The sequence below is a fragment of the Pezoporus wallicus genome, unplaced genomic scaffold, assembly GCF_028554395.1.
Source record: "Pezoporus wallicus isolate ANWC-B61680 ecotype Strahan unplaced genomic scaffold, APGP_CSIRO_Pwel_v1 contig_2384, whole genome shotgun sequence".
Lineage (NCBI taxonomy): Eukaryota > Metazoa > Chordata > Aves > Psittaciformes > Psittacidae > Pezoporus > Pezoporus wallicus.
Genome location: NW_026640488.1, coordinates 1,204,226 through 1,225,355, shown reverse-complemented (window position 1 = coordinate 1,225,355; position 21,130 = coordinate 1,204,226). Strand labels below are relative to the sequence as shown.

Here is a 21,130-nt window from a genome sequence, read left to right as displayed (position 1 = left end):
GATGACGACTTCAGAGACATTTAACCAGCTATAGTTAGTGGTTATAAGAGCATGCATATGGACTTCTCATAAAAAAAGACAAATTCTTATTTGCTTATCCATGCAAATACGAATTACATCTCATCAACAATAAGTCTGCTTTGAATAAAGGACTTATTCTTCACATAGTTATATTACTTAAGTAAATGAGAACCATGGGATCCACATCAATTACAACTGCTTTTCTGAGCAGGATGCACTGCTTCTTCACTTAAGTTCTTATCTTAAATTAACTGCTAATAAAGCAAAAGCAAGATATCTTTTGTCCAAATAGTTAATTACACTTTTATTACTCCACTGCATAGACAAACAATGAATGTTTTTGTAACACCACACTAAATGCAAGGGCTGGTGGAAAATAACAATAACCCATTTCCTTAATTTCGATTTCTATGAACACTTATCACTAATTCTTGTCAATATTAACTGGCTTTTAAGAAGTATTTAAAGAACTGTATCAAACAGTTTCTGCTGCAATCACACCACAAGTTTCCTCCTTATGCTCCTGAATTCCCCGGCTGCTCCACTTGCATGATCTAATTATGCTTGAAAGTTACAAGACATGGTGGAGGCAAGGACTGAAGAACTGGGCTGCCACTAACTTCCACACTCTCTGCCCCTAAACACCTTAACACTCTGCTCTTCTCCACATTAGCTAAGGCATGGGCTCCCATTACGGTTTCAATGACTACCAAAACAGAAAGCAGCAGCTGATAAAGATATTGCCTCAGCTTCCAGTTTTTCCCCATCTAATGTTCTTCTGTATTAGTTACTCTTTACATTTTAACCATGCGTGCATGCATATATACATACATGCGTAAAGATATATAGGAGTCAGACAGCCGTTTAGAGTTGCACTGATCAAATGACATCCTCCTCCAGCCCTGAGAAAAAAAGCTCTTCTTTTCTAGAAAATCAACACTTAGATAATAAAGCAAGGGCAAACTCCTTGTTACCAGTTCCACCAAGCATAAAAACGTCAGACACTGATATTGACATCCAGTTCAGGACATGAAAGATGAAAGGCTGTGAAGGGGTTTCAGTGAAAAATGATAGATCGGAGATGTACTATAAGCAACACCAGAAGAACTGTTTTTGGTTTGTAAACAATACCAAATGTAACACCTGCTTGTCACACAACACCACGGTGTTTCCGTATTTTAAGAACGGAAAGCCAGCTGAAAAAAAGACAAATTGAAACGCTTAAACCAGTAATCGTCAGGGTGCGGAGTAAGTCCCAGCGGCATGAAATTTATGCAGCATCTGAAGTTTGCTTCCCCCCCTAAGAAACAGGTGCCTTTTCCCTCTCGTGAAAGCCAACTTCTGCCAGCCCCCTCCGGGTGCCCACCACCACCCGGAGATCCCGCCATAAACAGGCAAGGAGATGGGCAGACCGTAAACCGCCCCGCGCACCCGGCCCCAGCCGCCAGCACCTGCCGTGAAGGGCAGGGCAAGGCGGCCGGGAGCAGCCCCCGGTGGGCCCCGCTACCGGCTGCGGGCTCCCCCCGCTCCGCCGACAGGCCCAGCCGCCCGCTGCCAGCGCCAAGGGATTGCTGGGGAAGCGGAGACCACTCCCGCGGTATGACACGTAGGACCGGACGAAGCGGGAGGTGCGGTACAACCCCGCTGCTGCGACTCCCGCGCCAGGCCGGGCCAGGCCCGACCTGACCCCGGGGCCCAAAGGCCTCGCTCCAGCCTGCCCCTCACCTGCCGGCGGCACTGCTGCGACCCCGGAGGTGTCGTGCCGAGGGGGAAGGGATAAAGGGAAGGGAGGAAACTGGGCAGGGCGGCGCCGGCGCCCCTTCTCCAGCTTTATTTTCTTCCTCCTCCGGTACCAGGAGGAGCCGGAAACACTTGGCCGGAAAGGCGGCTGACGGAGGCAGGCTGCGGTCTCTCTAGGCTGTTGCCTGTGTGTCTATGGTTGCTACCCCGCCGAGCCGGAGCCATAGCAACCAGAGCTGGGGCCTCACCGGGCGGCAGCGCCGCCTGCCTTGCCCGCTCCGCTCTGTCCTGCCCTGCCTGCTCCTCCTCTCCTGCCGGCACTTTAATTTCACTCCCTCCGGCAGATGCTTCTGCAAGGGCGGCCCTGGTCTGGAGGCCCAGAGGCAGTTCCCTCCCCGGTGCTGCCGGCGCGGCGGGAGGCGCTGGCTCCTTTCCTGTGGGGCAGGTGTGGGCAGGCTGGTCCCAGCCGTGGTACCGGCCCTGTCTAGTCCTCGGCGTGAGGCGCGGCTCTGGGCCGGCTCCGCAGGCGAGGCGCTGTTGTGCGGGTGTCAGCCGAAACGGGGAGGCTGCCCCAGCCCCTGCCAACTGCCATGCCCCTGAGGTCAGAGCAGGGGACTGGACACCGGCCTCATCCAAGGCGCCGTGCAGCCGAAAGCGGCAGAGCCCCAGTGTGCCTGTCCGGGTGCGCGGCTCCGGAATTCGGCCCTGGCACCATGGCTGAGGCTTCGGGGAGTCCCCTGTCCCAACCCACAGTGCGGAGGAAAAAAAGCATATCTATCGAGGAGAAAATTGACATCATAAGCGCGGTGGAGAGTGGTGAGAAGAAGGCAGACATTGCAGCCAAGTATGGCATAAAGAAGAACTCCTTGTCTTCAATCATGAAGAATAAAGAAAAAGTTTTGGAAGCCTTTGAATCCTTACGATTTGATCCTAAAAGGAAAAGGCTAAGGACCGCTTTTTACACCGACCTGGAGGAGGCATTGGTGAAGTGGTACCGAATTGCTCAGTGCTTGAACATGCCAGTAAACGGTCCTATGTTGCGCCTCAAGGCTAATGATTTTGCCCAGAAGCTCGGACATAATGATTTTAAATGCAGTAATGGCTGGCTTGATCGTTTCAAGTCAAGGTATGGATTAGTTTTCAGAGCTCAGCCTGCAGAAGCAGCTGCTACTACTACAGTAGATGCTTCAACACTTTGGTACCAAAATGTTCTTCCTTATTATTTAAATGAGTATCAGCCAAAAAACGTGTTTTACATTCAGGAGACTGGATTGTTGTATCAGATGTTACCACATAACACATTTGCATTTAAAGGGGAAACTTGTTCTGTAGGTGAACTAAGCAAAGAGAGAATAACTGTAGTGGTGGGTACAAATATGGATGGCTCCGAGAAACTTCCTTTGCTTATTATAGGAAAAAACAAAAGTCCACACTTTTCCAAAGATGTGGAGTCACTACCTGTGGATTATGTAGGAAATGATATGGCATGGATGACTTCAGAAGTGTTTGAACAGTGGATGCACAAACTTGATGACAAATTTCAAGCACAGCAGCGACAAGTAGTTATTCTTGTTGATTCTCTCCCAGCTCACACAGAAGTGAATAACCTGAAGTCTATCAAATTAATGTTCTTTCCTCCAGACCCTTCTTCATGTACAACTGTGAAACAAAGGGTTATCAGAAGTCTGAAGGTTAAATACAGGCACTGTCTTATCAAGAGATTTGTTGACTGCATAGAAGGTAATGAAGAGTTTATGCTGCTTCTTCGTGATGCAATTGAGATGTTGTACCTGTGCTGGAGGGAAGTAATGCCAGAGACCATTGTAAAACATTATAAAGAAGCAGGATTCAAATTAGAAACCAAGGCAAATGGTGATGACACAGAGGCTGAGACTGATTTTAATTTGCTTGCACACGCACAGGCAGCTGGAGTGGAGTTTCCAGAAGGTTTATCTTTGGAGGAATATGCAGCTCTAGATGATGGCTTGGTAACTTACGAAATGCCCACAAATAACAAAGGGATGGGTGCCAAAGAAAGTGAATCAGATAAAGCTGTGACATTTGTTTGCAATGAAGATGAGGATGAAGATCAATTTCAGGGAGCTGAACAGCCTTTACCGTCAAAATCTGAGGCTATGAATGCTTTAGATACCCTTCGAAAGTTTCTCAGAAGTCAAGACACGGATGATTCTCTTCACAATTCCTTAGCTGACCTGGAGAATTTTATTCAACATGTAGTATGTAAATAAATAATTTTAGCAAAGTGTGAAAGCATGTAGTTGGAGAAAAAAAAAGGGAAGTATATAAAGACTTGTATAAACATAGAAAAATATAAAAAGGAATCATATAAGTAAACACAAATAGGCAGTTTAATAAGAAGTGTTGCTGCAGTGTTTTCTAGTGTACTTTTCTTAGGTGCCCAGATGTACATAATGAAAGAAATCTGAACGCATGAAAAAGGGCTGTGAACTGGAGTTTTCCACAAAATCAGGAGGAAAGAACACAAAATTTGGGGTTGAGAGAGGAAATAAGTTGAACCTTTAAAATGATAACTGTAGTAAGTACGGTGGAGGCAAAAGCAATTCTCTGAGCAGTTCAGTGCAGTCAGGATGAACCGATGCCCACTTGAAATTCTTTCTTCAGGAAGAGATTTAACACTTCTTCACAGTGATAGTATCATTGGTGTCTTTGGTATTGTTGACAGTAGAACAGTAAATATTTATCAGCTTGGTGCTTTTGATACTTCAACAAAAAATGGAGTAACACAGAAAACCCATACTGAAGTTCTGAGAACTAAGGGTTGTTTAACATAATTTTTTTTGTCCTTGTTCAAGAATTCTGGTCATAGTTTATTCTTGCAGCAGAAAGTTTGCAGTTTGGGATGGGTGTTGTTTTCTTAAAGCTCCTCATGTGTGTAGATACAGGAATGGCATAATCATTTATCTGAGACTCAAAAGACAAACAAACCTTTACTTGGTCTTTGAAGAGGTCAAAAGGGAAGGTCATTCTGTCCCCTTCAGCCTCTCTGGTATTTGGATTTGATGTAGGTCCTTCTGTGCAGCTCCCATGTATTTTTACAGAACACAACCAGCTGATGCAGTATCTGTAAACCTTACCAACTCTTGTTTTTATTTACTATACTTGATGGTTGTGCTGTAGGATTCAATGCACGGATGTCGTTTATTATTATAACTGCCATGAGCAGGGGGCTGTTTGTGTGAGTGCAGTGTTGAGTAAATCACAGTACCTTTACACATCTTCAAGTATGCATTTCAAGCAATGTAATCATACCAGAGCCAAAAATAGCAATTTATATGAGACATACTGTTCCTGACTTTTTTAAAAACCCATTTAAATATTTTCCATATCTATCAATTTTAATTTTTTTTCCAAAAGTTAGAGATATTTTTTCTCATTTAGAGGAAGAACAAAATATTTTATGGAAGCCCTTTTAGGGTACCTGTGTAATAAAGAATCTGTTATGGTGCCTATAAGCCATGAGAAACAATCTCTTGCTTATTTGAATCTTCAGTTTTCAATAAATAGTTTGGCTGAAGTTTTTTTGACCATTCTTTCTGGTGAGGACAGTTTATCCACTTGTAAAAGCATTTCAGAAAATGAATCAAATTGTTGGAAGACTGTGAAAATATGGGGTGGGACGGACACTCATGAGAAAGTGCCTATGGCTAAACTGTATGAATATTTTACTAGAACCCCTACAAAAAACCCTCTTGTTATAAAATATCTGATGTGAATTCTATCCAAAGGATATTCTGATAAAACAAGAACTATCTGTTGAAATTCCAGTAAATAAAATCCCACCCAGAGATGTATAGATTCTGTGAAAGAGGTATCCCTCTGCATTATCTGTGTTATTATTATTTTAAAGTGCACATGCAAAGCCTTTTAAATCCAGATGCTGTATCAGATAAATCAATACATTTTCCTTGCTCAAATACTTTAGAACAAGCTTATGAAAAGCACTTTTTATTTTGGCTAAGCTTATTTGAAGTTCATATAAATCACACAGAGCCCTATGGATAATTTTCCTATAGTAATCTTCTATTTAAAATATGTGGTTTTCTTTGCAACAGCCCCTGCTAAAGGCAAGTTAGAAAAAGACATCTAGTATACGTATAGTACATGTGTTTATTCTTTAAGATTTTACTTCACATGGACCTCATTGGCCTGGGATCCAGATAAGGAGACTCTCTGTCCCTTCTAAGAGAATTCTGAGTGTGAAAGACTTTTGTAAATAAGCAGTAAAATTGGTTAAACGAGGGTTCAATCTACCAAAAGTGTAATCATTGCAAGATGAGACTTAGAAAATCAGGAGGTAGGAAATAATGTTGGTAGCTGATAATGAAGGAAGTAAATTACTGAGTATTGTCATACTGCCTCATGAAAACTACAGGAAGGATTTACTAATTTGGCCTGTACTTTGAAGCTGAATTGTGTGACTTGCTTTACAAAACATAGAACCTGTCAAAATCCCATCTCTTTAGAGAATATATGATTTTTTTCCTAGCCACCTAGTTCATTCTGAGAAACAAAGCAAAAATGAACTCACTGAAATAGTTGGTTTTTTTTTTTTTTTTAGGTCAGACACTTTATATTCTAATGCTATAGCTTTCAGAATTATTGAGGAGGCCAAGTATTTCTTTTCACCTGGAATTTGGTCACATTTGTAGTCGAACAGAGAGTGTGAAATCCATTCTGAAGCTTGTTGCTCTTTCAGGTGTTTGTTCACAGGGAAATGCAGACTCCTTAGATCCAAAATGCTAGCAGCAAAAAAGGAAGTGGTACGCTATGTAAATGTTAGTTATTTTAGCCCGTGTACACAGTTAGAGCTAGAGATTTTTTCACAGTGTCTAGGTAAATCACCAGGACACTGGCTTTTTATATCTGAGGTAGGATCTTTTGGTGTGAGAAGAAAAACATTGCTTTAGATTGCGCCATGTTTAAAAAGAAGAACCTTTTCTACAAAAGGCAGGTTACTAAAGCTGCCATTTACTCTGATACTTCAGATATTAGTTTGGACATCTACGTGCTTTTTGCTGTATGCTTTTCCACTTAGCTAATGATTGTGTACTTTGGCATCTAGTCAGTGAAGTCGCTTTCACTAACCCAAGGTGACTTCTAGAGGCATGAACTCAAAGTATGAAGCTTTAAAAATATAACTGACTTCCAAACACGGCCAAAATTGAAAAAAAATTTGGAAAGTATGTTTGATATAATCAAAAGCATCCTCAAAGTCATTTTTGTATCATGCATACAAGGAGACACCTTACTGAAACCACTGCTTTCTTCTAGTGGGGTCAGTGCCTTGTACTGCTAAGCTGTATAAATGATGGACTATGATATTTTGCCGTTTAAAAGTGTATTTCTTTCCTTTTCCACATACTTTTTTAACTATTGCCTTTTATCATTTGGTATTCTAGCGTCAGTGTTAGGATCATTGGCGCAACCTTCTGGCAAGCTGCTTTTCTCCATACTCTCCCTATTTCTAATATTATCTTTTGAAGGTGGTATTTTTGAATCATAATACTTATCAGCTGCTGTCACCCTCTTGGTACACATGCTCGTGATCTCAGGCCCAAATTTCTCCAGTGCTCTATTTAGTGGTCTTCCCAAATCTTTGCTTCATTTAGCTGAGAATATTTAGTATGTCCACATTTCTTTTTGTATTTCCCTTTTGTAGAGGAAGGTGAGGAGTGCTTTTTCCAGCAGTCACCTGGGATGTCTGAAAAAATTGGTTATAAACACATAATCTTTCTCTCCCTTCAGGTGTCTCCATTTTTTCCTTCTGTCAGTGGTCCCTTCTGACCTGTACTTCTGAGATTCTCAGTTTGATATTTAGTATCTTCACCTATACCATTCCCTTTTCTTTTTCATCTCTTTCACCCTTATCTGCCTGTACAGCATCCTCGCCACAGTTCACTTTAAATTTGCATTTCTAAATATCATACCCCCTAACCTCAGCTATTTGGATCTTTCTTCCTTCCTCTTTTACTGACTACATCTAACGTTTAAACTACGTATCAAAGTCCCTTTTCCTCCTTTCCACAATTTGATGTCTGTTTCTGTTCTCCAAAACCAAATAATCAACTCTTTCTGGAGACAGCCAGTTTTTTACTTTCTATTTTACTTGGCGTATTTTCATGATACCCTTAGGCTAAACATTACGTAATGATTAAAAGTATGTTGCTTTCTCTAAATATACCTCTTTGCCTTTTGTTTTCTCCCATCATTCTGTATTCTTAGTACTTTCAAGTCTTTCCTTTGTTTGAGCCTTACTGTTGCACTCCTGGTCACCAGCATGTATTTGATTTTTTTTATATTTAACCCTTTTATTAAAAAATAAACCCACAAACCAAACTTTGTTACAATGTTGCATAAAATAAATCTGATTGAAAGCCAGCTCAGACATTAGCTGGTTTCTATCATAGAATCATAGAACCGTCCACGTTGGAAAAGACCTTTAAGATCATCAAGTCCAACCATATCAAGTTTTTTAATTTGAATTCACATTTTTGTTGTTTATTTTCACTCCGATTTTTTCCTATTTCAGTAGCTGCTGGTGAGATTTCGAATATTTATGCCCTGTTCAGATTTGTACCCAGCCTGTATGGCCTGAGATCATGGAAGAAAGCAGGTAGATCATAACAACAGAGTTAAAAGGTGAGGTCCTGGTCCATTGAGATTTCCCTGCAGGAACTCAAGAAGAACTTGTAAGTCAGGTTAAGCAGAACTTTTACTCAAAATCAATATTCAGAGTCCTCTGAAAGTCCACATCCATACACAGATTAGCCACAGAAATTGGTACAAGAGATAACACCACAAGTTATCTAGATGTAGGATGGCAAGAAGTGGCCACCTATAATTCAGTTCCACTTCAAAATTAATTGATGGATATCAAATTTAGTGCTCTGAGAAAAAGTGGCAAAGAACATTACATATATAACATACGGCACAGACAAACTTTACAATTCAAATTCTAGCAGAGACAAACCCTCAATTTCCTGTGAGAGCTGAGGGTGAGCAGACTCAGTGCATTATATAGCAAATATATGCAGAGGAGCAGATGTGGCATAGACTATAGACATGTAACAGACCGAAAAGACAAGTTACAGGCAGACAGAGCTATGGGCTCTCAGCTCAGCTTGTTGAATGACTCTAAAGAACTGTCTATGCCCCATCAGAAGGGCTTTCCCTATGTGTCCCATTACCAACTGCTTTTTCCAAAATGCAAAAGAAATCCTCTTATGAACTGAAATTTAAGTTTTGATAATTTGTTGCCAATTTGGCAATATTGTGCTTCATACCTTTTGTAGCACTTGGCAGCAGAAACCAGAACTAAAAAAGGTAAAGCTGAAATAAATGCATAATGGAGCTTGTAGGTATTTATGCCCCATTCTGACCTGGTATTCACTCAGCCCATGTAGAGTTAGGTGCCCTAAATCATACAGCACCTTCAAAGATGCCACAAAATCTAATTTAAAGCTAGCAACTTGTCCACTACAGCTAACAGGAGAGTATTCGGCAAACTTAATGAAACCACCTTGCAATTTCATCCTAAATATTCACTGTTAAACGCTTTAGGGGGCTTAAAGGACTTTATAATTCCCTAACAATACCTATACTATTATCCATACCCAGCCATAATAACATGTGCAACTCCAAACCTATATTCCTTTTTAAATGCCTGTATTCTCAGTGTTGATCTGTTGAGGACTACTACTAGGATGGCAGGTAGCATCCTGGACAATGAGATTATGTGAAATTTACATTAATGTAAGCTTCCTAAGGGATTATTTAGAATGGGGACTAGGGAGCTTTATGCATTTAAAATTTCATTCAATTTCTTCATCCTCTCACCTCATCACTCAGAGGGGAGAACCCAGTGGCTCATAGGGGGTAGCATGATCATTTTGAACAGCCTTCTTTGTGGGGAGCTCTGCTATGCTCACCAGCATATTAGTCTGCAAGAATTAGGCGGAAATTTTGCAGCATATGGAAAACAGCCCTTATGCTCCGGCCAGCGGGAGGTGTAACTGCTGCTCTTACTGGGATGACGATTCCTCGGGCAAGGTACGTATTTGTGAGATCACGTCTTCCAAAAACAGAAATGCAGATACTGGTTTGCTTTTCATTATTCATCTCCACTCTCCTTCCTGTCTGCCATGCCAGCTCCTCAGAGGTTACACATGCCCTGTCAGCTGCCTACCTGATCCAGTCAGTCCCCCAGTTTGGAAAACTGGGATAGTTCTGTACCATCCACACGCCTGGTTCATAGGCTTTAAATATAGGCATCTTTTTTGTGCTTTTTTGAGTACCATATATTTGCATTCTTTAAAAGCATTTCCAGCTCTAATGGGAAAAGAATGAGTTGTGGACCTCAAATGAACCCCATGTTTCTCTCTCTCTGTGGTGATAGAATTGAGAGAATTTACACGATGCAGAGATCTGCCCTTACTGACTTCCATGGGGGTTGTAGACTCAGGCTGTGTGCGGTCTGACCTTTGCAGACATGGTACAAGACTTAAACCTTCAAAATTTAGTACTTAGAACCAAAATGGATTAACAGAGGAATTATACATTCACTTCCAGGAAGCCTCTATTTCCTGTAGCATCATATCTACAATTCTTTCCATTGTGGGTTTCATTACCAGTCATTAACATTGATTGACCTCTTTTACTCCTGATGCATTTGCCTGTAACTGGATGAATGCCAGTTCTCACATGAGTTTAATATTGCTTACGTCCTACAGAGGGTACACCCAAGTGTAAAAATGGTGCCTTCTGACAGTAGATCGATCTTCAGAGAGCAGCATATAGGCAATGTAGCTGCCTGCCTGACCCAGGAGCTTCTTACTTCACACCACAATTGGTGCACCTACACTTTGGCATGGGAGTGCGACTATGGCATGGATAGGTACACAGAAAAGGAGGCATAGGAATCAAAGGGTGTCATTTTTTATTCTGCTATTAGGATATGCAACTGGGCTGCTAGCCCATACTGAAGTGTATTTTGCAGCTCTCTACAGCAAGCAAACAAAAAATACCTAATAAGGTAGGTGACTTGAACTGCTATCACAGATACTGCTCAAAACATGGTTTCACCTAAAAATCAGCTTCAGCTCATCTAACCCAGCTGTTTTGAAAGGATTTCTCCCCATGCCAGACTCAAGCAGGCTGAAGAAAACATAGACAGTTGCTTGTATTTTGGCAAACTCAACATTTCTACAATTTATACAAATTCATGAGGTTTCGGTAAGTGACATTTTGGCAAGCTCAGCACTTGTACAACTTACAGTCTTAAGGCTTCACTAAGTGACAGCTATATTGCTACTTAAATAGGAAGCCGTTATGTATGTTCAGACAAAATTAAGTGAATAAACACATAAACTTACTTTAACCATGTAATAAAATGGCATCGTTTCTCATGGGGAATGAAGAAAGGCATATCTCAGAGAGAAACCAAACATAAAGTAGCAGAAAAGCCACAAGGCACAATTTCTGATCACTTTTTTTCTCTGAAGTAGCTTCGCAACACTACAGTCAGCTCTACTGAGGTGAAAGTTTAATTTAAACACAGGGTGCTGAGAAGTGGGGCTTCCTGCCACTTCTGGCATATCCCTCTGTGGGTTGTAAATTATGGCATTTTGGATTAATAAAATATCACACAAAAAATATTATCACCTGCATGAAGACCTGTCAGTGGCTGAATACACCACATGTTGGGACAGGGCACCGTTTTCAGAGAGATAAGAATTTTAGGCTAGATGCTACTCACACTGCCTACTGAAAATGAGGGTGCAGGTACATGATTTCTCAGGTTTCAATGTGGTATCTGAATGATTTCCGATACTAGGCAGAAGTTTAAAATTCCTGAAATAGTGTCCATGGTATTGCAAAGACTGTAGAAAACTCGTAAGAGTTAGCTATCACTGTGCTTAATACAATCACACTGACAAAGAGACATATCCCATATTAGCATCCGGTGGTGGTCAAACCAGTATTAACAACATAGCACCATAGAAAATACTTTAATTGCATTTTTTTTAATTGTGTTTCAGAAATATGTCTAGGTCCATTTTAAAACAACCATCTATGCTTCATTGCCTCAGCCCTAGTTTCCACTGGCATAGAACAGCAGGCATCAACAACTTTCTGTACAGGAGCCTGTAGTTAAAAAAGCACATGCTCGAAATGCAGGCTGAAAGCCATGCAAACAGCCTTAATTTAGCCTCTTGTTTGAATACACATTATGAACACAGTCTCTCTACAGACTATCACACTTTTTTCCTTTAATATTTGTCTGGTTTTCAGCTGGACGCTGTCTCTTCAGTTCTACTGGGAGTATTTACATGCTTAAATATGTGCATGACTTCTGCAGAGCTGTATTAAGACAGGACTGGAGGCAACCTCCATGATTTTGAAGGGTGGCATACAACCCTGGACTAGAACTGGGCACTTGGGTTAGATACTTTAAAGCTATTTAAATGACCAAGGAAAATACACTTTTCAAAGTATCTAGGAACAAAACTCGCCCCAGATCAGATATCCATACTAGTAGTTATGTAGTTAGTGCTTATTTGCATCTTAAGGTATCTGAGTAGCTTTAAAAAAGCTCATCTTTAATAATTCTTTAGAGTCTGGACTCTATATTAACTATTTCTGAAGTAAAGTTCAGTAATTACAGTGAAAATATGCAAAGAAAAGAGAACATTTTAATTCAAGAATAGAGAAAGGGACTTATATGCGAGGATCAAATGAGAGCTGCCACAGCCTAAAAAAAGTATCAAGCAACATTTAAGCAGCATTATTTTAAGACATCAAAGTTTATCTTCAGATACTTAAGGTGTGGCTGGAAAAATCCAAGTACTCACATTACAGTTTGGATGTGCTGGTGGGTTTTTTATAGTTGAGTATTACTGAAGGAACGTGTTTTTCAGATTTTATTCTCTTCCTATGAATTGTTCACAGCTGAGAAAATACCTTCAAACAGTCAGCTGAAGCACCCTAGAAATAAAAGTAAGGAGGGTTTAAAAAAGCCAGTTTACTTTCCCTCAAGTACCTTGTTTCTCTTTAATTTACTAAATTCACTAATTATTACACCCGAGATAGATTTATGTTTGTTTTTCAGTCCTTTTCTTCATCAATCTCACTTTCTATTATCTGTTTAAAAGAAATGTTTCAATTTCTATAGAGCACTGTGGGTTTCTTTCAGGCCAGATCTTAAGCCAACATTGACTTGAAAGCGACAACTAATGAGTAGGCGCCTCCATGTAGGACACACAGTACTGGTGTTTCATGTAAAGATAATTCACCAGCCGACAGCTTTTCCCCTATTTAAGTTGCTGACTGCACATGTATTAACTGAGCTGGCACATGAAAGCCTGTGGCCAGACAAGGCTCTGATCCTTGCGCGGGCACCTGGGCAGTGTTACTTCTCTTGTTCCCAGGAGTATTCACACAAAATTTCCATTCTCTAAAGTGTTTTTCCGAATTGGAGATACTCTTTTTAGCATTACACTTATATTGTCCATCTTGTATCTGCCTGTACGGCGAGGTCTGCTCCCCTCCTGTGCCTGCCCAGTCATTTCCACACAAAAAGGCTTTGTTCCAGATACTGGAGACTGCAGTCAGCTCCTGTTCTGAGCAGGCATTTGAGCATACTCACATCCCACTGCAAGGCATTTCAGGCAATTAATTGCTCCTAGCTTACTACATGACTCTGCTCTTTTCGGGTCTAATTCTGGTCAGACATCTTCCCAAATCTCTGATGTGGAGTGGAAGGTACACTCTCCTGTCAACAGAACTGCAGTGCCCTGATGAACCACTTGTTCATTAAATTAGACTATCTTGGACTATTTACACCAAATATGCATGTACAGTACAAGTTTGGTGTACATTGCAACCCTGCAGAAAACGTATATGCAAATAATTTCCATCCCTAATTCCAGCTTAGAACCTAAGCATTATAATAGGACATAATTATTTTCAAAGAATGAGACAGGTCTTTAGCTAATAATTCCCTGTGCTGCTCTGCAAAGAAGCATGTGCAAAATGTATAATCCATGTACCACATTCCAATAAAACAAACAGAAACTAAGTGTCCAGCTACACTTCAGTGTAAATCTGCCAGCACCCTAGTTACACCCTGTGGCCTTTTTCATTTCAGACGAGTCTCTCTTTGAATCCATTTTTCATTTTGGTAAAGGAGACTTAGATACAAATATCTGGATATTTTCAAGTACAGTTTTATGTTTTCTTTCTGTTCCTATTTAAGTCTCAAAAATACTATAGCCGTGATTTAACAGCCCATGTTGTGTGTAAGGAAGAAAATAAAGTAAAAGACAATAGCAGAAAGCAGGAATTTACAAGTCCAGTTAGGCAAAATGTTACTTAAAACTGACATGTATGGGGGCATATGCTTTTATTGTAACTCTCATTTTAGTTATGTTACGACACCCAGTTAGGGACAATATCTCATTGTTCTAAGCATTGTTCTAATTCACACTGGTGGCATTGGTTTCAGAAAGGTACAACTTTTTCTTGACTACCTCTGCAGCTGAAATAAAATGTAACTTCTCTTTTCCTATAATCCATAATTGAGAGTTTACTGAAGAGAGAGCTTTACCTTCTGCAACTCACCCGGGAAAAGCTTGCTTTGAAACAAGTGCAACCATGGATGTCGTTTGAGATCCACATGAGGTTTCTACACACGGGTGCTGTGGATTTTAGCCTTGATTTTGGAACTCTCACTTAGCTTGCCAGCCTGCAGAAGCACCATTGCAGCTGGTGCTTGGGTGGGCTTGAGAAGATCCCTGTGGACCCTCCTTTGCTTTGGGGCATTTATTTACTTATTACATTGCAGTGAATTGCAGTTCAGTGCAATTTCCTGTTCTTTCACAGTGACCTGTGAGAAAAGTTTATCTGTCCTTTCCCAACATATGTCAGAGGCAGAAATAAGTCATTAAGGGACTAGCAGAACTCGACTGGCGCTAGCCTCTGCCTCTACTTGAGAGAGCAAGCACATTAGCTGCTGACATCTGTGGCAGACAAACTGCGCTTGCAGGAGTTTGTAGTACAAGCCCTATAACTAACCAGCAACTTGCTCCATCACTCTCAAAGGTTTACCTGTTGTTGTTGTTGCAGTTTTCATAGGAAGAAGGAACAAGAAAAGTGTGAGCCAAGAGGCTGCAGTGTTACAAAACATTTCTGTTTTTCTGAAAATGTCACACTGTAATGTCATCCTGTAATCTCAGTGATGCAAACCCTTCTCTGGTTAGGGAAGAACATTAGCAAACAGCCTAGCTAGGTGGTCAGAGATGCCCTTTCATAGAATCATAGAACAGTTAGGGTTGGAAAGGACCTTAAGATCATCAAGTTCCAGCCCCCCTGCTATGGGCAGGGACACTTCACTCTAAACCATATCACCCAAAGCCTCATCCAACCTGGCCTTGAACACTGCCAGGGATGGAGCGTTCACAACCTCCCTGGGCAACCCATTCCAGTGCCTCACCACCCTAACAGGAAAGAATTTCCTCCTTATATCCAATCTAAACTTCCCCTGTTTAAGTTTGAACCCGTTACCCCTTGTCCTATCACTACAGTCCCTAATGAAGAGTCCCTCTCCAGCATCCCTATAGGCCCCCTTCAGATACTGGAAGGCTGCTATGAGGTCTCCATGCAGCCTTCTCTTCTCCAGGCTGAACAGCCCCAACTTCCTCAGCCTGTATTCATACAGGAGGTGCTCCAGTCCCCTGATCATCCTCATGGTCCTCCTCTGGACTTGTTCCAACAGTTCCATGTCCTTTTATGTTGAGGACACCAGAACTGCACACAATACTCCAGGTGAGGTCTCACAAGAGCAGAGTAGAGGGGCAGGATCACCTCCTTTGACCTGCTGGTCATGCTCCTTTTGATGCAGCCCAGGATACAGTTGGCTTTCTGGTCTGCAAGCACACACTGCAGCTGGCTCATGTTCATTTTCTCATCCACCAACACCCCCAAGTCCTTCTCTGCAGGGCTGCTCTGAATCTCTTCTCTGCCCAACCTGTAGCTGTGCCTGGGATTGCTCTGACCCAGGTGTAGGACCTTGCACTTGTCATGGTTAAACTTCATGAGGTTGGCATCAGCCCACCTCACAAGTGTGTCAAGGTCCCTCTGGATGGCATTCCTTCCCTCCGGCGTATCAACCGAACCACACAGCTTGGTGTCATCGGCAAACTTGCTGAGGGCGCGCTCAATCCCACTGTCCATGTCAGTGACAAAGATGTTAAACAAGACTGGTCCCAACAGCGATCCCTAAGGGACACCACTTGTTACTGGTCTCCAGCTGGACATTGAGCCATTGACCACAACCCTTTGCGTGTGGCCATCCAGCCAGTTCTTTATCCACTGAGTGGTCCATCCATCAAATTGATGTCTCTTCAAATTCAAGATTTTGCCAGGCACAGAGGTGAGACTGACTGACCTGTAATTCCCCGGGTCATCCATTTTCCCCTTCTTGACAATGGCGGTTATATTTCCCTTTTTCCAGTCATTGGGAACTTCACCTGACTGCCATGATTTCTCAAATATGATGGACAGTGGCTTAGCAACTTCATTTGCCAGCTCCTTCAGCACCCGTGGATGAATTTCTTCACTGCCCATGGACTTGTGCAAGTTCAAGTTTTTAAGATGGTCTTGAACCAGTTCCTCTCCTACAGTGGGCCCAAGGTCTTCATTCTCACAGTCCTTGCATCTGCCTTCCAAGACTTGGGTGGTTTGGTCAGAGCCTTTGCCAGTGAAGACCGAGGCAAAGAAGTCATTCAGAACCTCAGCCTTCTCCAAATCCAGGGCCTACGTTCTCCCTAGTCTGTTTTTATTTGCTATGTACCTGTAGAATCCCTTCCTGTTATCCTTAATATCCCTAGCCAAGTTTAATTCTAACTGGGCCTTAGCTTTCCTAACCTGGTCCCTAGCTTCCCCGGCAACATCCCTGTACTCTTCCCATGCCGCCTGTCCTTGCTTCCACTTATTATAAGCCTCTTTTTTCATTTGAATTTTCCTGAGCAGCTCCTTATCCGTCCAAGGAGGTCTCCTGGCCCTCCTGCTGCACTTCCTTCTAGTCGGGATGCAACACTCCTGAACTTGGAGCAGGTGATCCTTGAATACCAACCAAAAGCCTTGGGCCCCCCTGCCCTCTAGGGCTGTATCCCATGGAAGCTTAATAAGCAGGTTCCTGAAGAGGCCAGAGTCTGCTCATTTGAAGTCCAGGGCAGTGAGCTTGCTGCACGCTCTTCTCACTGTCCTGAGGTTCTCAAATTCAAGCATCTCATGATTGCTGCAACCAAGGCTGCCCTGGAGCATCACATTTCCAATGAGCCCTTCCCTGTTGGTGAGCACGAGGTCAAGCATGGCACCTCTCCTTGTCGGCTCCTCTATTACTTGCAGAAGGAAGTTGTCTTCTACACAATTGAGGAACCTCCAGGATTGCTTGTGCTAGGCCGTACCGTCCTTCCAACAGATGTCAGGGTGGTTGAAGTCACCCATGAGAACAAGGGCCTGTGAGTGTGAGGCTGTTCCTATCTGTCTATGGAGTGCTTCATCCGCAGGTTCTCCTTGATCAGGCGGTCTGTAACAGATCCCCACAGTAATGTCTCCCATAGCTATATTCCCTTTAACCCTGACCCACAAACTCTCTATTGACTGCTCACCTGTCCCCAGACAGAGTTCCATACTCTCCAGCCTATCCCTAACATAAAGGGCAACTCCTCCTCCCTGTCTGCCAGGCCTGTCTTTTCTAAAGAGCCTGTAACCTTCCATTCCAACACTCCAGTCATAGGAGCCATCCCACCATGTTTCTGTGATGCCTATTATATCATACCCCTGTAGACGTGCACACATCTCTAATTCCTCTTGTTTGTTCCCCATGCTACGGGCATTTGTATAGAGGCATCTGAGCCAAGCTCCAAATGAAGCTGGCTCATTGGCTGGAGTGGCTGGAATACATCTACATTGCTCCAAGCATTTATTATAGGTTCTGGCAACTGACTGGGTGTGTTGCGATGGAATGATGCCCCCCTCCCCCAACACGTCTAGTTTAAAGCCTCCTTGACCAGTCTGGCAAGCCTCATACCAAAACTGCTCTTTCCCCTGCTCTTTCCCTTCTTTATCAGACCAGCTCCACCAGCCCCTACTAGACCTGGCCTACAAGCTTGGGTCCTGTGTTCAAGACACCCTAACCCCTTACTATGACACCACCCTTTTAACTATTTATTAACCTGGCTAATCCTCCTAGCCTTTTTTAGGTCCTCCCCTGTATCCTGGAGAATGCCCTTTATAACATAAAAATCAATGAAACGGTACTGAAAGCATGCACAGCTGGGTAACATATGCTGAAAGTACCCAGGAAACTTAGTTGTCTTACCTGTGAGAAGACATTTCCGTTTGCTAAGCTACATTGTGGATCCTAGTAAATATACTAAGGCCTATGAAATTATCAGATACAATCTACCCCTCTTACAAAATCATCTGTGGCTGAAGCCACCTGGTTTTCCAAAGGCACAAGTTTGTTTGCAGCAAGGTTGTCACTGTAGCATTTGGGTTCCGTATTTCTACTGTGAAGAGAGGCAAAGGTACTAACCTTGCTTCCCAGGCAGGAAAAAGGGAGCCAGCTGGGAGTGCTTCAGGGCAGCACAGCCATGATGGTGGTGTAGATGGATGGAGGTGACAGCCCTCTGTGACACTGTGGCTTGTACGCATCCAAAATATCTCGTTCCTCTTTCTCTACATTTTTAAAAATTAAAATAGTAAAAAGCCTGCCAGGCTGCCTTTGTATCACTTGGAAGTCTTAATGAAAATGTAATGTAGCACAAAGTCACACTTCCTGAACTTTAATTTGCCTAAGAAGTCATTGATTTGGTACACACCAGGGGGTGGCTATCTTGATTTCAGGGGTCAGCAATGAGTTGTTACCCAAATGTGTGTCAAAAATAGTTGATGGAAATCCAGGTGGGAAATGCTACAGCCTATGTAGACAAGACTGGAAAGAATCAGGTTTTGGAAAGGGGAAAGGACCTGGTTTTGGTTTGTATCTTTGCTAAATTTTTATATCATATTTTCAATGTACAAGACTATATCCTTTCCTCTTTTCCCTTCCAGTCTTTCTGTCTAGGTTTATGTTCTAGTAAGGGATGAGTGAGCTGGGCCAAGTCTACAGAATGGGACAAAATAGCCAAATATGCAGGGCAGGATAAATGGGAGAGAATGTTTGGAGCCCATGTGGTATTTAGAAAGACTGAGAGTGGCAAACTTGGGAAAGAGATGGGTAAAAAACAAAAAAGAAGAATAGCACATTCTTTACACCATTGACTAAAGTCAAAGAAAAGCTGGGGCTGGACAACAATAACAGCCTTCGGACCTGAGTCACTTGAAAGCACATTCTGCCCTTGCTGGCTCCCTGGCTGGTTACAGTTTTCCTATCACCTGCCTAGACAAAGTCATTGTGCCTCTGAGCACATACGAGATGCCTGGGTAGCCTCTATTTCTGAACTTTCATAACTGAAAGCATCTATATCAATTAGACACTATTACTAATACTTGAAACTTCTGTCATTTTTAAATGGGAAAACCTTAAAAGCATTTGTGAGTCTCACCTCTGACACTTCTATTAAGTGTTATCATGTACGGTTATGACATCATATTAAAGAATATCTCCAGGAAACATTTAATTAGTGAGTCAGCAGTTTCATAACTCAGAGCTCCTCTCTGTCTTCTTGTAGCTGCAATGTTGTAACTTTGCTTTTGCTTTGCTTTTTCCCCCACAGAAAATGCATAAACATACGTTGCCAATACTGAGCAACCAGTTTGGATTTTTAGTTAGCTAAATTATTCAACTGTTTTAAATCTATTATATGTTATATAATCTAATATGTATATATTACATACATATAATATGTAATATATATCTATTATATATAATAAGCTGGTCATTAAATGAATCACTGATGTATTTCTCAGCTACTCAAGCTAAGAAACTATAACTGATGATCTATAAAAGCATCAGTGTGTTAAGAAAAATCAGCTGGAGAAGAGCAGCAATTGGTCACTTCAGCAGCACCCACCAATCTGAACAGAAAGATTCACCAATGCCAGCTTCAACTAAATTACCAGAAATCAGATTTTGACACAGACTGATGTCTAGGGGAAGTACCATGAAACTGCTACATAGGCAGCATACATCTCTTGTTCCTTAAGTTATTACTGGAATATTTTATAGAAGTATTTAAAATGGATCAAATTTGGGATGCTCCAGAGCAAAATCTGGGGTGCAGAATCTCCTGGACTCAGAGGGATGAATTTTAGACCTAGCACTTATTTGTACAATGGAAAAAAGCAAACCTGTGGTCCAACCACTCTGCCTGCTTGGGAAAAACTATAGTTTAGATCAAGGTCCAAATACTGAGCCCTGGCTAGGCCCACCCCCTATAGCAAGAAGGTTGAAAATGTTAGGTTTAATGTTGAGCTCCTCCATTGCTCTTATCAGTGACAGGCAATGTGTGGAAGCCCCTGGTCAACCCTCGTGTGTTTCTGGGTGGGAAGTGGTAGGACAGTGGGGATACAGGATGGAGCAGCATGGGGTGGGGCACAGCCCTACGATCCACACACCCAGCCAGAACTGCTGGGGGGAAGTGAAATGAAGAGAAGGCAAAAAGGGAGGTGGGAGTTACCTCATGACCTCCATCAACCATAGCACTGTGGACCCTCACCTCAGCCACTGCCCCTTGGTTGGGCTTGAGACCCTCTGTCGCCTGTCATCTACACCCAGCATCAGACTGGTGTCTAAGTGCTCTCCAGGTAAGCCACCTGCTCTTAACAAATTTTGTGGTTTTCTGCTTTTTCCTCTTTCCTGGCTCAAACCAGCCCAAAATACTCAGCTGCAGGCTGCTGAGCAAACCAGACATTTTTCACATTTGCTGGAGACAGCCCCACTCAGGGGTTGCCTGTTGGAGTCATAAATGCACAGTGTCCCACCACACTGGGGGAGAATTAAAGCCTGAGAACCAAGGCACTGTTGAAATATGCTTGCTCAACCACCCTGAAAAGCAATCTAAAACCTTCCTGTTAACACACATAAATGAAATTTCTGTCTGACTTGTATTTGCGTGATGTTTGTCCCCATGACACTGTATGAAGATAGATGGTAGTAAAGTCAGGAGTCAAAGAAGTAGAGGACAGTAGGAGTGTGCTCACCTACAGCATGAAGGTGCTTCGGTGAGGGAGTGCTTGAAGAGCAACTTCTTTTTTTGACTCCTCCTTTCTGTTGCAATCATTGCTTGCTTGACAGGCCCAGACGGAATTACATCACTTCCTA

General features: G+C 42.3%; 2 protein-coding genes and 1 long non-coding RNA gene across 5 annotated transcripts in view; 1 reads left to right on the top strand and 2 right to left on the bottom strand.

Moving 5' to 3' along the window:
• The window catches only part of ARFIP1 (ADP ribosylation factor interacting protein 1), a 42,853-nt gene extending 41,054 nt beyond the window's left edge, over nt 1-1,799 (bottom strand). For all 3 annotated transcript variants that reach the window (XM_057419039.1, XM_057419040.1, XM_057419041.1), the window contains exon 1: nt 1,747-1,799. The gene's annotated coding sequence lies outside the window, so the exon portion shown is untranslated. The remainder of the gene's footprint in view (nt 1-1,746) is intronic.
• A 528-nt stretch (nt 1,800-2,327) lies between these two features.
• On the top strand, nt 2,328-4,035 carry TIGD4 (tigger transposable element derived 4). The gene has a single exon (XM_057419036.1). It carries the CDS (start codon nt 2,352-2,354, stop codon nt 4,008-4,010), a length of 1,659 nt encoding a protein of 552 aa, XP_057275019.1. The 5' UTR covers nt 2,328-2,351; the 3' UTR covers nt 4,011-4,035.
• Nucleotides 4,036-11,922: 7,887 nt separating this feature from the next.
• On the bottom strand, nt 11,923-21,130 carry LOC130604496 (uncharacterized). The gene is made up of 3 exons (XR_008973471.1): nt 21,010-21,130; nt 12,654-12,786; nt 11,923-11,946 (listed from the first exon to the last, which is right to left on the bottom strand). It is a non-coding gene; the product is annotated as an uncharacterized LOC130604496 (long non-coding RNA).